The 16,519-nt window shown below is 54.4% G+C and overlaps 5 protein-coding genes across 5 annotated transcripts; 2 read left to right on the forward strand and 3 right to left on the reverse strand.

The window, feature by feature from the left end:
* Positions 1-518: 518 nt before the first annotated feature.
* On the reverse strand, positions 519-1,067 carry H257_12045 (hypothetical protein; the record flags this gene model as incomplete). The annotated part of the gene is made up of 1 exon (XM_009839147.1): positions 519-1,067. One exon carries the CDS (start codon positions 1,065-1,067, stop codon positions 519-521), a length of 549 nt encoding a protein of 182 aa, XP_009837449.1.
* An 81-nt stretch (positions 1,068-1,148) lies between these two features.
* H257_12046 (hypothetical protein) lies at positions 1,149-4,420 on the reverse strand (the record flags this gene model as incomplete). The annotated part of the gene is made up of 11 exons (XM_009839148.1): positions 1,149-1,196; positions 1,262-1,426; positions 1,567-1,770; positions 1,900-2,051; positions 2,134-2,236; positions 2,286-2,412; positions 2,465-2,564; positions 2,723-3,059; positions 3,120-3,272; positions 3,305-3,416; positions 3,486-4,420. The coding sequence occupies 11 exons, from the start codon at positions 4,418-4,420 to the stop codon at positions 1,149-1,151; spliced, it is 2,436 nt and encodes an 811-aa protein (XP_009837450.1).
* Positions 4,421-4,910: 490 nt separating this feature from the next.
* On the forward strand, positions 4,911-5,617 carry H257_12047 (hypothetical protein; the record flags this gene model as incomplete). The annotated part of the gene is made up of 3 exons (XM_009839149.1): positions 4,911-5,217; positions 5,273-5,321; positions 5,392-5,617. 3 exons carry the CDS (start codon positions 4,911-4,913, stop codon positions 5,615-5,617), a joined length of 582 nt encoding a protein of 193 aa, XP_009837451.1.
* Positions 5,618-5,715: 98 nt separating this feature from the next.
* Positions 5,716-7,848, forward strand: H257_12048 (hypothetical protein; the record flags this gene model as incomplete). The annotated part of the gene is made up of 5 exons (XM_009839150.1): positions 5,716-5,865; positions 6,084-6,740; positions 6,838-7,032; positions 7,082-7,283; positions 7,427-7,848. The coding sequence occupies 5 exons, from the start codon at positions 5,716-5,718 to the stop codon at positions 7,846-7,848; spliced, it is 1,626 nt and encodes a 541-aa protein (XP_009837452.1).
* Positions 7,849-11,028: 3,180 nt separating this feature from the next.
* H257_12049 (hypothetical protein) lies at positions 11,029-14,899 on the reverse strand (the record flags this gene model as incomplete). Its single annotated transcript, XM_009839151.1, has 9 exons — positions 11,029-11,357; positions 11,429-12,134; positions 12,206-12,492; positions 12,551-12,833; positions 13,313-13,477; positions 13,539-13,738; positions 13,816-13,899; positions 14,606-14,708; positions 14,777-14,899. 9 exons carry the CDS (start codon positions 14,897-14,899, stop codon positions 11,029-11,031), a joined length of 2,280 nt encoding a protein of 759 aa, XP_009837453.1.
* Between the last annotated feature and the right edge of the window lie 1,620 nt (positions 14,900-16,519).

A 16,519-nucleotide genomic window follows, 5' to 3' on the forward strand; every position in this document is an offset into this window, starting at 1 on the left:
CGCACATGCTTTTGCATTGGCACTAGGAATTAGGTGAGCCCATTGGGCAATATTAGGATTAGGATAAAACCTAATGCAGTCCTTTTTGACACTGCTTCCCCGGATTATTTCCGCAAGGATTTATCCGTCCCTCCCCAGGGGAATACGGACAACAAGGGCCGCGTACGAAGACGAGGACCGAAATTCGAAGAAGATCGGTCGAAGCACGATGTATGAAGCGTTGAGCGAAGTAGAAATCGCAGATTACACACCGCCCCTGGTCGAGCAGGCGCGTTACAAATGGCGAAGCGGTTCAATAACATGTGGTTCTAGTGTCGGCCCTCGCGGAGGAATGTCTTAAAAATGATCATCCAAACTCAATTAACCGAACAATAGGCAAATAACATATTGAATTCCCCCCAGTGGCAAGTACCCCGAAACCCCGGAGTAGTTACTGGGGCTTAACCCTAACCTAATCAGACAGCTGCTGGCAACCAACAACCTAACAAACGAATAGGATCGCACATAGGATATCCAACCTAATCGAACACTTGGATTCCTTCTTGGGAGGGGTTCATGGCTTCTGCGAATGGCAAATTCGCAACAAACCCCCCCAACGATTGCGTCTCGCCCAACGCAGTTGCCATCGCCTTGACTTGAGCATCGGATTTGTTGGAGCGCACGTAGCGCTTGATCTCAGTTGGAACGTCTTCCAACAATTTGGCCGCCGGCTCCCACGAGTCTTCAATGTCTTGTAGGCCGCGCCAGCGTACGCACACTTGAAACGCGATCGTTATAGCAGCACTCAGCTTTGAGTGCGAAATCGACCACACGTTCATGTAAAGCACGAAATCGCCCACGTCGAGCTGGGCCATTTCCGCGCCTTTTTTCTTCGATCTTCTTTCACGGTTTTTCTGACGTTTTCTTGTCGAAGCGTCCAACACTGTCGCATGAATCTTGTCCAAGGCGGTTGCCATCGCTGCCATGTCGCCGTTTCGCCACGACCGCAAGTCGTCTATCGTCGTAACTATTTTCGCCGCCGGAATTGGAATGACATCCAAGGGCGACATCAGTCGGCTACCCGTCATGGCAGTTATCCGTGCTGCACCACCGAGTGTGTCGGACGGACTTTGGTTGAGGACCAACATCACCACTGGGACAATCAGCCGTCACTGGTCTGGCTGCATCAACCACTCGGACAGGAGTGCTCGGAACGCCTTGAAGGTCGTCATCATGCCCACGCACATCTGACCGTGGTAAAATGATGATGTGCCCCCAGAACATGCTTGAGCTCGGCAATCACCTCGTTCTTGAAGTGGGATCCCTGGTCACTCACCCAGTGATAACACACGCCAAAAACGCTGAACCACTGTAGCAAACAACGCCCCACAACTTGCGCGTTCGCCACGTTGGATTCCCACAACCACTTGAACTGGCTGAAATCGTCCTTGACCACAAGATGTAGCCACCATCCATGTAGAGAAAACCCCAATGAAGGATTTCATTGGGCTTTGTAGCATGCGCCGTTGCACTAAACCGGCGCAAAACATGGCCACCCATACTGGCACAATGCAAACAACGGCCCACAAAGTGCGCCACGTCCGAGGCAATGTCGGACCACCAAAATCGATCCACCAGGATCTGCTTCGTCGCGTTGATACCACGGTGTCCTCCCACACCAAAATGCGCGACCACACACAACCGCATCTGCAGGTCACTGGCAGACGTCGGAATCCACACCGCTCCAGTGGCGGTCTTGAGCACTGGCACGTCGTTGTCGCCCACTTCCACCTGGTGTTCCACCAGCTCAGCGACAGGAAATTCCCCGTTTCAAACGGCTTCGACTTGAGCATCCACGATCTCGGCCATAGTTGGCCAAATGAATTCGCCTTTTCACAACGGCGAAATCTGTAACGGCACGTGCACGATAGGGCGGATCAGATTGGAATGTGTGCCCCATCGGGACAACATATTCGCCCACACGTTGCCATCACCAGAGATGTCATAAATGGTGTAATCGTACCCCGTGAGTAGTAGCGCCCAGCGAAGTAGCGCCCAGCGATCGAGTTTCGCTGCGCGATCGCGGCGTTCACCCTGGTCGGGTTGAAAATGAACTTGAGGTTTGCGTGTTGTCAGTGAACAACGCAAATCCACCGGGCTTGTGGAGCAGGTAGTCTGCACGCTTCAGACACTCCACGATCGAGAACGCCTCTTTCTCGATGATTGCCCATCGTTGCGAGGCTCCAGAAAATGCGCCCTCAGAACATAAGCGGCTCATGCTCTTGAGCGTCCAACTCACGATCCACTTGATCGTACGGAATTTGCGTAACCACGCCGCCCCAGTGTAAATCGCTGGCGTCTGCAAACACACAAATAAGGCAGTCGGCCTTCGGATGCGCCAACGTCACCACGCAGCCAAGGGCTTCCTTGCAGCTTGTAAGGCACACTTAATGGCTAGTGATCGGCCGACAAAATCCGACCGCACCAACGCGCTTCGGTCTGAAAGAACCGACACTTCTTCGGATTGAGCTTAAGTCCGCGCGACTCACAGATCACCAGCACGCGTTCGAGCGCCGTCAAGAGGCCTTACTTGGACTTCTCGTATCCAAGCAGGTCATCCAACCAGATCAAAAGCGATCGATACAGCTCGCTCTCGAACTTCTCTTGCACCGCAGCCTGACAGACGGTCACGCTGCCGGTGCCGTCCATGAGAACACGCGTCGGCGTGTACACACACACACACCCATGTCCGTAAGGAACGAGAACATTTCCTGCGACCTCACATCCAACGCAAACTGCCAATAACCCTTGAGAAAGTCCAGGGTAAAGAAAACCACCGCTCCGGAGAGGTGATCGAGGATAACCTCTAAGATGAGCATCGACCAAATGATGCGCTCCGTCTGGGCATTCACAGGACGGACATCGACGGTCATGCGAAAGTCGTTCGCTTCGGGCTTCTTGACGATCAGCGGGGCCGAGCACCTCTTCGACCGAGGGTTTCGGTAAGCTAAACCCGCCGCTTGTAACTCTTCGACGTGCTTGGCCATAAACTCGCGCTGCTCTTTCGAGTAACGCCGCGCCTTGCATCACACCGGTTCCGCACCAGACTTTAACGTAACATTGAGAGGTGCCACGTCCACCGGCGGATCTCGGCCAAGGGACAGCCGAAACACATCTTCATAACGCAATAGCAGCGTCCCCAGCGCTGTAGCGAACTCCTCGCCACACCCTGCGGCACGACATTCGCTGACCTTCTCCTTCAGCTTCGCATGCACGACTTCTTGGTCAGAATCCTTCGACCAATCAGCACCAACTTCAGGGAAACATGGCCGCTCTCCGTCATGATTGACAAAGTAGGTTTCTCCTTCGTCTCGACCACCTTCATCCCCGCCATCTGCGGCGTTTCTTTGTCGCCCAATCGGTCCAGGTCGTACACACTTTGCGCACGCCGCGCATTCAGTAACAACGAACGCGGACAATATCCGAGCTTCGCCATCACTTCTCACCTGACAATGAGGTCGCCCAGACCTTCTTGCAATGGCGTCGCCGCCACCGAACAGTTGAGGTTCGCTAACACCATGGTACCTTCGGCCGTTTCGAAGGTCAGGCATAGCTTGACATCGTGGTCCACTTGGAGCTTCATGCCTTCGAGGAAACCGTCCAGCTCTATGGCGGTGTCCAACAGTCGGACCGCCGACGGAAAATTACCAGTCACTTTGAGACGTGATAAAAACGTCGGCGACAGCACAGACTGGTCGGCACCACTGTCTAGTAGCGTTGTCACCTTGAGTCCGTTGATAGCGCATTCTAACGTGCGCAGTACCGGCACCGCCGTCGTTTCGCCCATATCGACGGCCGCGCCCACCACCTTAGGCTTGACCTCGTCTCTCCTGTCCGGCGCTGCCACAGCCGCGACTTGGGGCTTCTTGAACAGCTGATGTAAGAGGCGCTGAGCCTCGCCCAGCGGACACTTCGGGCACTTCAGGACCTTGTGGTCTTCGCTACCACACCTCAAACAGCCCTTCGTATGCGGGGCGCCAGTTGCAGGCCTTGCCGAAGGCCGGGGTTGCGCGCCAGGTTCCGATTTTTGGGCCGCTTGCTGGCGACGTTGTTTTTCGCCATACATACGCTGCCGATCCGAAGCAAATAATTGCGACTCAAACAACATGAAATTGTTGAGTAACGACACCAGCCACCGACAAAACGCCTTGACGTCGGTCTTGTACGCCATATTAACCTCGCGCGTCAGTTGACGCTCCACAGTTGCCTTCAATTGCACCTGACGAATCGATGCCATCAGGATCTTGGCCGACTGCTTCGGTTCCTGCTCCGGCGGGTGGGCCACGTCCAGCTGCTCTAACTTCTGGTAGAAGTCAGCGAGCAGACGTCCAACTCGGGACTCCGCATCCCGAATCTTCGTGTCCATCTTGAGCGACGCCATCGCTTTCGCCACAGCATCCAGGTCCAACTTTGGACTTCACGCGCCGATAAAAAGTAATCACACCAGTCGTTTTCGGTAATTTCTTCAAACGACTTGCCAAAATCGTACGCACAGGCATGTCACGGGGTGAAAGGAAGAGACTTTCCAACGGCCTTTCCTGGTAACAGTCGTGTCCATTGTTACCGGATCATCATCCCACGGTACCTCTGGGACTAATCTGGGTCGAACCCGTTACTCCCGGTACCATCAACGGCCTGATCCCTGAACCTCTCAAAGTGTTCTGATTACTCTTTGAACATCGGAAAGACACCTCAACTTAGATAGCTAACCTTGACTTTCACTTTTGCCTTACTCTACACGCTTGTGTCTTGTGTTTCGCTCACTCGCGCCGCGCCTACCTTCGTCAAATAGTCAGCAACTCCGTGGCATTCTGGCGGAGCAGCAGGGTAGGCGTTTGCAAAAGGAGCGAAAAGAAAAAAAAGTGAGGAAGATGTCAACGGACGAACAACCGACTTTGACGGTACGCCAGTCGCGGCGCCTCGCGGGAGTTGCCCCGGAATACGGACTACTGGACACAAGACGTTTGACGCACCAGTCCTCGACCCCAGAACCTGCGCAACTAGACGATCACACCGATCTGCCAACGTCGTCCCCGGAACGCAAGCGAGAAGCCGAAGGCTCTCCCCACGTGTCGCCGTCGACGAACAGCCCCGACACGCGTCCCCCGCCGAAGAAACCAGCACTGGCCCCGGGTGCTGACTCGGCTCCTGAGCCTTTGTCACCCCATGCCGGGATTGGTATCGATGGTTGGAACTCCTTTGACGAAACACCAGTAAGCCTATTGGAACCTAGTCCAGCTACCAGAAACACCCCCATGGTCCAAGGAACGCCCGGCAGCATGGTTTCAAGAACGTTTACACCTACCTGGGACGGTCCCAGTGTACCCCGAAATGTTGTTGTCACGACGATAGCCACAACGCTTATACCGAATTCACACGCGACATTGTCAAGAAGCAGGAATTGGAAGCTTTGCGCTTCTTTCAGAAAGCCCATGACAACCGATCTCGGCTGCTGGACGACCGGGAAACTCGACTCGTAGAAATGGCCGAATTAGCGGCGCAGGCGGCTGAAGCTCATGAAGCCTACCGTCAGGAACAGTTCAAGGAGGCTTTGGGGTACCTCCAGGAATGCTACTAACGAGAACTGGACCTCGCTAGGTGTGTGGCCGGAAACAAGGCAAACGAAACCTTGAGTCAGGGGATTGAGAAAAGCAACAAGCTACGTGGGAGGCCCGGATGCTACGCTTCCAGCAGAACCTGGAACTCACCTGGGATAAGGAAAGGTCGTTACTCCTGCAGGACAAGGAAGTTTCGTTGCTCGCTGTGAAGAACCAACACACAGACGAACTTCTACGAGTGTCGCCGGAAGCGGAACACACTATCGAGGTCCGACGCATGGAGGACGGAGTGATCCTCAACCAACTCCAAGAGGAGCTCACGAAATCCAGGCCCTCGTGAAAGAAGCCCGTCGAAGCCGCGAGGCCCAGGAAACTACCTTGGATAAGTTGCGTTCTCAACAAAATCAAGAGCTGATATCTCTACGGACGGAACTGCGATCGAAGTCTCTAGAATTCGACGCCTCCCAGTACCCCTCGGCACGTTAGCCTGCGGAACGGAACTGCGGAAATTGCCCCATCCTGGAGCAGGAGAAGTGCATCCTCGCGGAAAGACTCCGACTCCAGGAAGAACAACTCCGCGAGACTGATCGGCAGAAAGAACGTTTCGAGCAACTCTGGGGAAAGGGGCGTCGTCTACTCCAGGAGTCCGAACAACGTACGCTGGTCTCGCACGAAGCACTGAACAACGCCCAGGCCCGGGTTCAGGAAAGTGAGACCCGAGGGTCTCAACTCCAGGAACAACTCCTAAATGTTAACATTCGGTATGAACAGGAGCTACAAGAGGAGCAGATCCTACGCGAGGAAATGGAAAGGGATGTCCAAGAACAACTGCAAGCACTGACGTTGGATCGTGACTCGGAGGAACGGATTGTAGTAGCTCAAGAAAGGGTGGAGCTCATTAAGTCGCGGGAAGAACACGAAGCAAACCTACAAAAGGTGTCAGACGCTCAGACACGATTGGGGCTGAACACGACCCTCCTGCTCCTGCGGGAAGAAGAGCTAACTATCCTCCGGGAAAGGGAGGCTTTCGCTCAGGAAGTCAACAAATCCTACTCGAACCTTCGTCGGCAACAGTCTTCATTACAAGTGAATCAGCAAACGTTGGCCTTGCAACTTCAGGAAGGCCAACTCCGATCAGGATCGGTCGGGACTCCCTATGCGACACCCGTTTCTTCCCTGAAAGGCTCCCCTTTGACGTTATGGAAGTCATTCGACTTTCATGACGTCATCAGTGCTCCAGGCCCCTTACTCAATGGTGGATACACTTCAACGGGCAATGGGCCCTATCCCGGTGTTTATGCAACAAACCGAGGTCGCTACGGAAACCATGTCGGGTGCCGACAGGTGTCTATGGCCGTGCTATGGCTTCTCAAAAGCCGTTCATGCCCGAGAGACCAAAGCAACGAGCACCTCCCGAGTACATATCCCAGAACTCGTACGGGATGCGTGGACACAGTAACCGAACACACCTTACTTCACACCAGCCCACGGAGACCAGGGCGGTGCATTCGGTGGAGGATTTAGCACCCCTCCCGGTCCTCCGTCGTACCCAACTCCGGGGGGGCCTGGGGGGCACAACCCCTTCGAACGCACTGGAGGCCGAGGAGACCCCCCCGGACCTCCTAGAGGAGGCGGACCTGGATGTGGCGGCGATGATCATGGGGGTAGAGGTGTACCCAGATTTCCGTACGCGCCCCGGCACGATGACAATGGGGACCGTCCTTCCCGTTCCGCTTATGCTGACGCACGAAAATACGCACCTAAACTGAAATGAGTGGACAGCGCCATCCCTTTGGAACACTTCCTTATAAAACTACCGTTCTACACAGACGACGCCCTGGCGACACAAAGAACGGTCGCCCATCTCAAACGTGAGGACCCGCGGGAACCACCGGCACATAAAGCCCATGAACCCGCGCCTTCGGCTTCACTACACAACTCACCGGCCAACTTGTCCACTGTCCACCCCACTTCCACGGTCTATGTCAAAAGTAACTTCCCATGGCTTGTCTTATGCCGCATCTCACTATCCACAGCAGCGCAGGAAACAAGGACGAAACCAGGCAAGGAAGAGATCCAAATTGACTGGAAGGATTCCAGCCTGAGCCTCGAACAGAAAGAACTCCTCCGAAAACTCCCCCTGCGCTTCGACCTCTTCGTCTCGATATCAAAAGCCCCGGGAAGGTCTGACCTGACCAAATGCCACATAAAAACCGGGGATGCGAGCCCTATCAAACAAGCGCCATTCTGAATGACCCAAAGGGAGGGAGAGATCATGGAAGCAGAAATCAAACAGCTCCTGGAGCTTGGACTGATCCGACAATCCACAAGCCCGTGGTCCAGTACTCATGATCAAGAAGCCGGACGGCCCCATCCGGTTCTGTATCGACTACCGACGGCTCAACGACGTCACGATCAAAGATTGTTACCCAATGCCTCGAGTAGATGATCTCTTGGATGTTCTGGGCAAATCCAAGTTCTTCACAACCATGGACGTGGCGTCGGGATACTGGAGCGTGCGGATGGCTGAAGAAAGCGTCGAGAAGACAGCCTTCACCTGCAAGTACGGGCTGTACGAATGGCTAGTCATGCCCTTCGGACTGTGCAACGCAGTGCCTCAGTTCGAAAGACTCATGCAAGGGGTCCTCCAGGAATACTTGTGGCGCATCTGCTCGGTCTACCTGGACGACATCATCATCTTCAGCGAGGACTTTGGCGAACATCTAGTGCGCTTATCCCAAGTCCTGACACGCCTCCAAGATGCCGGGTTTAAACTGAAAGCGTCCAAGTGCCAATGGGGAAGGGATATCATCACCTCGGAGGCATCTTACCCAAGCCTGAAAAAGTCAAAGCTGTGCCGAGGATCAAACCCCTGAAAAACGTGGCTCAAATCCGATCCTTCCTGGGACTCGCCGGCTACTTCCGGATATTCATCAAGGGATACGCCCTACTCTCGCGACCCTTGGAAAAACTTGAGGTGGCTGACGAGTTCGAATGGTCCCCGAAATGCCAAACCTCTCTGGATAATCTGAAGAGAAAGCTGGCCAGCCCAGATCGAATGTTACGGGTTGGTGTGGGCCGCGACCAAGTTCAGACCCTACCTCGACCGGGGACACTTCACGGTCTACGCGGATCACGCGGCCCTAGTATGGTTATGCAAGACCGGATCGAAGTCCGGGAACGGGAAGTTGGCCCGGTGGGCCGTGCACCTACAAAACCTGGATTTCACGGTGGTCCATCGACCTGGAGCACAGTTGGGTGCGCCGATGACCTGTCACGATTCCCCATAGATTCTCCGGACGAAGCCAACCCGAGCGCTGGATGCAGAGACCGAAGACTTCTCACCCATGCCCCTACCGACAGGGGGTCCCCGAGTGTGCTCCATAGCCTCGGAAGTAGTGGGAGCAGTCACAAGGAGTCAAGCCCGCGCGTCAGGACACCCCCATGAGTCCCCGGAAGCAAAAGCGATAAAAGAAGTGAACCCCAACCCCAGAACTTCTAACCGTTGCCCCGACGGCGGAACTCCCTTCCCAGGGAGTTTGGAGGATTCCCTAGTCGGTGGGGGGCTCGCTCCGGTAGCCGAAGCGGACAGGGAATCGCCCCTGAAACTGCCTCCGTACCGCGACGACACGTACGTTCTGCCGGACCGAGTACTACGTAAGGAACAGGCACGGGATCTGTTCACCATTTCCATGAAGGCGTACCTCGAGGACAAGGCACTCCCCTTGGAAGAGTGGCTCATGAAGGTGGTAACCCGGACGTCCGAGCATCACGAAGTGAACGACCGAGTACTCTATCGGAGGGTGATCTTGAAGTCCCCAAGTTGAATCTAGTACCGGTAATTCCGATCTCGATGACGACCGACGTCCTGGCGCTCTGCCATGACTCCCCATAGTCAGGCCACTTCGGAAGAGAACGGACCCTTGGAAAGGGTACGACGAGTTGGGTACTGGCACCGACGGGGCGAGGACGTCCGGGAGTACTTCATCTGTTGTGTCCGATGTGGTGCCGCCAAGGGCACGAGACCCTGGAAGCAAGGACGACTGCAGTGGATGCCTGTGTACGGCCTCAGGGGCCCGTTCAGTTTCGTCGTGGTCGACGCGCTCGGCCCCTTACCGACCACCCCCGGAGGAATCAAGTTCATTTTGGTGTTCATGGATTACTTCACGCGTTGGGCGGAGGCTATCCCGGTCCCGGATCTCAAGACCACTACCTTCGTGACCGCGTTGATAGACAACGTGATATGCCAGCATGGGGTCCCGGACAAGTTGCTGTCGGATCGCGGGTCGAACTTTGTGTCGAAACTCGCCGAAAACCTCTACCAGACCCTGGGGATCGAGAAAGTGGCTAGCGCCCCCGGACATCCTCAGGGACAGGGGCTGGTGGAACGATTTAACTCACACTGGCCACGATGCTGAAGATGTACGTAAATGCGGCCCACACGGACTGGGATGCTTACCTGCCACGGCTACTATGGGCCCATCGTACCGCCCACCAGGAGATACTCCGTTCTTCTGCATGCACGGGAGGGATCCCGTGCAGCCCCTCCACTTAGCTTTTGCGAAGCAGGAGCCGCTTTGGAAGTCGGAAGAACTCCCATAGTGGCGCCGGAAACAGAGTTCGTGTTTCACAACCACTCGGAAGCTAGTGGAAGCTCAGTTACTCCAAGGGCAGAACCGAGACGCTATCTCACGAGACAGTCAGCGGAAGGTTGACTTCCAGCCCGCGGATTCCGTATGGGTCTACCAATACTTCCATAAAAAAAGACGACAAACCCTGACGACCTCCGAGTCCGAAAGTTCGCCTACCACTGGCACGGACCCTACCGAATCCACTGTCGACAAGGGGATACCACGTACCGGATTTACTTACCTACCCACCCCGACCGGGTCGTCCCTATCAACGTAGACCACCTCAAGGATTTCTGGGGTTATTGGACCCGCCCGATTAACGACGAGATCCCGGAAGGATATCAAGAGACTGATGGCTCCTGGGAGGAGGCCTGCGACGTCCTTTTGGACGACGAACTGCTCCCAGACTCGAGCTTCATCGACCGCCTTGAGTTCGCCGACGGAGACGTGGCGTACACGAACACCCCAACGCCCATTGTCAAGGTCCTGGACAAAAGGCGCACGGTGCCCCGGGAGCCTGAATACTTGGTACGACACGGGATAGCGAAACCCATTGGACACCACGATCTCAGCTTATGGACTACGAGTCGTTCATCTCGGAATATGAGAACCTGGTACGCTCCCACCAAGGCCTTCCTACCCTACGTCGCAGTCCCAGCTTAGCGGAACTCGATGTGGAGGCCGTAGTTCGCCAGTACTAGCTACTCCGCCCGTCGGCCCGACCCTTTTTTCGAGGTTCCGGGAAGACTCAAAACACTGCATTATATAAGACCCGGACTATTCTCGCCGTCCCGGGAAACTCAAAGGTCAACGGCCACCGTCTCCTCATCCGTGTCTGTAGCGGAGTCGGACAACAAGTCCACCATTTCCGGTGCCGAGAACGTACTCTGAACCCCGGACGCTGAAAACGTCGTTGGCGCGCCGGACGTCGTGGCCGTTTTCGGTACTCCGGTGGTGTTGGGAAGTGGGGGCGTATACCCCATGGGGGGAATGCCCGCTGGACGCGGCATACCACGAGCCCACTGAGACCCTTCGGGGGGATGCGAACGGTCGTCCACCACGAACGGGAAACGCCCCTGATAGACAGGAAACGCCCCTGATAGACACCGGCGAGTCGGCACTCTTTCGCCTGGGCATATAACCACGCCAACACTTTCGACACTCTCTCCCGGGAAGAGTTCGCCGGATTCAAGGGGTCACACTTCTTAAACCAAAACTCCCTTAGCGAGCACCCCTTGAGGAAGGCTAGAGTGGCCATGAAAGGGGATCGAACGGCTCGGTGCGAGAAGTGGACGGGACCTCCGGCCAAAATTCCGAGCCTTGAGATGACAGATAGTCCTGCACGGCTCGAGCACCCTAGACCGAGACCATCATCTTCAAAGAGACCCCGTCGCGAAGGAAGTCCGGCCAAAACGAATGGGGGTAACAAGAAGCGCAACAAGTCGATCCCATGGCGCCGGACGATGCGGTACAAGCATCCGATAATGCCCACCAATGTACCCATGGCCGCCTCAACCTCGGCATGTACTTCGGCCGACCCCCGCATGAAACGACGGTTCCAGTGCGCGAGGGCATGATTTCCCCAGAAGTCCTCGAGTTGTTCCTGGAGCTCCGCCCACAGCGGAAGTTGGCGCCCCGACGAGCGTATAAACGACTCTTCCACCTTGTACTGCTCCCACGGCTTCGATAGCGCCACGGCCATATAGGTCGCATCGACGTCTCGGGGTAGATTCGGGTCCGTGGATGGTAAGGGAACGGCAGCGTGGACACGAGAGACTTTCCGTTTCCCGGGACGTCCTCCTGAGGCCGGGCGTTTCGCGGAACGCGAGGGGGATGGAGGTACGGGTCCCTTGGCACCCGCCGGACCTGAGTGGGTAGAACCCTTAGCCCCCGAGTCCGGAGGGGCCTCGACAATGTCCGCCCCCAATACTCCCGACGACGGCGCGGAAGCGCCGTGTAGTCCCGAGCGTCGTTCACCTCGGCGGTCATGACTTCCAAGGCCTGGTCTGTCTCTTGTACTCGTCTCTCCAGCTTGGTGGCCTTTTCCGTTTGGACCGTCAGCTGGCTCGCCAGGTCCCGGAGTTCTGCCTGCTGGTCGCTCAGCCTGGCCTGGGCTTGGTCGCGCTGCTCCCGGAGGTCGCGTTGTCCGTGCTCTAAGGACCAGAGCGACCCTTGAGCCTCTTGTAGCAAGTCGTTGGTCCAATCCCGTTCCGCGTGTGCCGTATCCAAGGCCCGTCGACTCGAAACCAGGGCCGTCCGGAGGTCTAGGACTTCGGTGTTCACTTCGGACAACATCGCTTTCAAGAATTCCACTTCGTTGACCAGGGCGTGACGATCTTACCACATGTCGTGGGGACAGCTCCCCAAGGTCGACGCCATCGACTTCCTGGAGGATGCTTAACGATCGTTCGTTTCGCTGAATGCTGTTGCGCAAGTCTACAATGACGTGGGAGAGCACGGTGTGCATGCGCAAGAAGGAATATGGCGAGGCGTGGGCACCCGACCCTGTGATCCATGTTTTGTGGCCTCCGGGACTGGTTGCGGAATGAAGCGACCTCGCTGCATACGCCTTTTCAGACTGCGGAATTCTTTCTGGGCCGCGGCGCTAACTGACCTATCTCGCCCAACGACCTTCTCCCAGACCCTGTGTGCTGATTGGTCCTTGTCGGAGCTTAGGACTTAAGCGGGGGAGAATGTCACGGGGTTGAAGGAAGCGACTTTCCAACGGCGTTTCCCGGTAATAGTCGTGTCCATTGTTACCGGATCATCATCCCACTCTACCTCTGGGACTAAATCTGGGTCGAACCCGTTACTCCCGGGGCCATCAACGGCCTGATCCCTGAACCTCGCAAGTGTTCTGATGACTCTTTGAACATCAGAAAGTTGCCTCAACTTAGATAGCTAACCTTGACTTTCACTTTTGCCTTACTCTACACGCTTGTGTCTTGTGTTTCGCTCACTCGCGCCGCGCCTACCTTCGTCAAATAGTCAGCAACCCCGTGACAATCGTCAGCAACCCCGTGACAGACACGCGGCACGATCTTCTGATCGATGCATGCCGCCAGAGGCATTAGGAAAAGCTACCGCCAACTTCCACATGCCGCGAGTAAGCGAGATACTCATAAATTCGCGCCGCTCGCGCTTGGTTCTACCCTTGTACACAGGGGCTAGCGGTACTTGCTGCACACATGAGTTTCTCCACGCGGCTCGTCGTCGCTTCGCCAACGACTCTCGGTCGCTGATTGGCTCCTTCGGCGAATAATCCCCAACGTTCGCTGTCACGTCGGACTTTCTTGCTGAGCTCTTCTACCGTGTAGTGCTGCTGCCGCATCGCGTCCGACGCTTGTCGTAGCATCTCCTGATGCTCCGCCGTGGCCTTGGTCTGGTTTGCCATGACCCGCTTAAGTTCGTCTTGTTGCCGGACTAAGTCCTCTTGTTGCCGCAAAAGCGTGACTTGAACCGATTCTTCTCCATCGCCGCGGTCATAACGAGTTGACGGTTCGATTCTTCCTCCAACCATTTCGCCATGGCTTCTTGTTGCGCATTAAACTGAGCAAGCTATTCGTAGGTCATTTGATTGAACTGACTTGACGACGCTGCCGCACGCTCGACGCTTAGCATTATCAGCTCGTCCATCTCCGCCTGGTTCGGCGGAGGCAATGACACGGCCACTACGGTCATCATTGACCGTGTTCGCGCTACACGAGCCAGCGAGCTCGTGAATAGAAGACTTCCTTGTTCCATACTCATACGGCAAGTAGCAGGCAGCTACTAAAGAATTCGTTGTTGCGTCTCAACTTGACGGACCTTGCGAAGTCCGATCCAAAGGAAAATCACAAAGTGAATTCCCCCCAGTGGCAAGTAGTCACTGGGGCTTAACCCTAACTTAATCAGACAGCTGGTGGGATCGCACACAGGATATCCAACCTTATTGAACACTTGGGTACCTTCTTGGGAGGGGTTCAGGGGTACTGCGAATGGCAAAATAAGGCCGTGTTCGGACGCACCAAGAATCCCGTTATTTCGTGGATTCAGACCAGGCCTCCTTAATCGAGGCATTCTAAAAATCGACGCCTCAAATACCTCAATTAAAATCCAGTCGATGCCTGAATTAAGGAAACAACGTCTGCGGGCTCAGCAGAGTGATTCAAGCATCCCGATCTCTCCCGCCGTCGTTTTGTTCCATTCCCCGTTGATATTCCGCGCTCAACTCCATTCCAGCCCAAATGGAAGACCCAGTTTGGAGTGGAAGTCGCCGAGATCGACTTAAGCCCTCCAATCGATATCTCCTGCGTATGTCGGTTTTGCAGGTTTATCGACAGATCGACTCGCCAAGGCGCACTCCGCAAACGCGTCTCAACGACAAACTTTCAGTACTCGTCATTCCGTTCCGCACGGAGAACATCCGCAGGCATGTGGAGTTGAAACACATGGACGACTGGGCATTCTTTAACGCCATTTTGTCCAATGATAAGAGAACCTACCAGTAGAGCAGGTTGTCGCGGGTGGATACGGTACACACTGGGATTTATCGACCGGTATGGTTACGTTCAGGATTGGGGCCAACATCGTCGACGGAATCATCGACTCCTGAGTGTTCGATTCGGAAGACGAGATGCTGGCCTTGGATGCTGACGTCATCGACATCAACTTGGTGGAATTGCACGCCATCGAGCGGGCCAAAAAGGCGCGACGACGAAGATTTTTCTGACAACGACAACGAGTAATTCAGCAATAAAACTCGGGTTCGAGGCCTTTTCTGGCACATTTTGTAAAATGCCTCAATGAATATCTGTGGCGTACCTCAATTAAGCTAATTGAGCTAATTGAGGTATATACCTCATTTAAGGAGGCCTGATTCAGACTCTGGAATCCGATTTTTTGTGTTCGATTGACAAAAATATAAACCGGATTCTTGTGCAAGAATCCGGATTCTGGAAACCATCGATTTTGATGGTTTCTTGGAGGGATTGATTGGTATTCTGCTTGTCAGAAATAATTTGTATTAATATACTCGGAGTTTGGGGTTTCCGGGGTTTCGGGGTGTTTAATCTTTTCTCCGAGTACTGAAGTGATGGTTCTATCATACACTTTGGCTGGAATTCCAATTCCAGTGCCCAATCATGTGAAGGCACACTTTAGAGAACGCGCACATTAGTGACGATTTGTATGGATAAGGTTACTACTATTGGGCTAACTGCTATTAATATTTGGGGCACTAATAATAGTACTTCTCGGAGTACTACTGTATTAATACGTAGTATCTGCGGAAGCAGTGCTAACTGAAAGGTGGTACCAAGTGATCGGACCAGATTGAAGAGCTTCGACCTCTTTCTATACAGTAGTTGAGCGGCGTACAATTATAGAATGGACATACAGTAGTCGGTCACTATGTGAACCCGCTCGGATGTGTTCCTGATTTACTTCCGAGTTCTTGGAGTGTCTTGGGTATTTAGCAATGAAAGAACATACCTTTTTCTCGTAATAGATAATCCATGAGTTTATCAGCCCTCCTAACCAATTGACAAGTGTCTTAAGCAAAACGAGATACTACTGTAGTTGTATTGTCGATTTGCTGGGAATTTCCGGATATGGAGAGGTTCAAATCCCTACTTTCATAAACCACGCGACGGCTTTATCTGCGAGTTTGGCAGTTTCGCATTTGCGCGCCATTTCCAAACGCACGCCCTTCTGGCAGCTCGTCGATACCCATGAGCGCCATTGAGTCTGGTGTCTTCCACCGACATGCCAGCCCCAACATTATGATGCTATTCCTCTACGACTACTACTTCCTAGGGACGAAGAAGTCTTGTTTGGCAGTCATCTATGGTAAGGACGAGAAAACGATTCATTTCACTCCCACGACGCACCACCACGGTCGAACGTTACTAACCTGACAGCGGACGCGTTGCGCTGACCGACAGTCTCTTTGACCATAGGCTCAAGTGTGAGCTCGTACAACACCTCTGGTTGTAGGCTTGGATGTGGGCTTTGTGAGGATATCGTGTTCCTCGCGGGAGTGTCTGCAACGTCTATGGTGGTGTCCGCGTCAGGGATGGAAAAAATCATGATCCACGCGGACTCCGCGTGGATGTTGTGAAGTGAATTGCAGTGCGGCACGTTCTCTGATAGCCTGTTCTCTGAACTGAGTAGCCAATCATAGTCTAGAATTAATGGATTAGCCAATGGGCGAGGTTTGTGATAGGTTCAGTGGGCGAGATTCGATTCGACGGAATCTGGAATTCTGTACCACATCCGTAATAATTGCTGGACTAACTGTTGTCGAACAGC

Source organism: Aphanomyces astaci (genome assembly GCF_000520075.1).
Source record: "Aphanomyces astaci strain APO3 unplaced genomic scaffold supercont1.38, whole genome shotgun sequence".
In the NCBI taxonomy this organism is placed as follows: Eukaryota; Oomycota; class Saprolegniomycetes; order Saprolegniales; family Verrucalvaceae; genus Aphanomyces; species Aphanomyces astaci.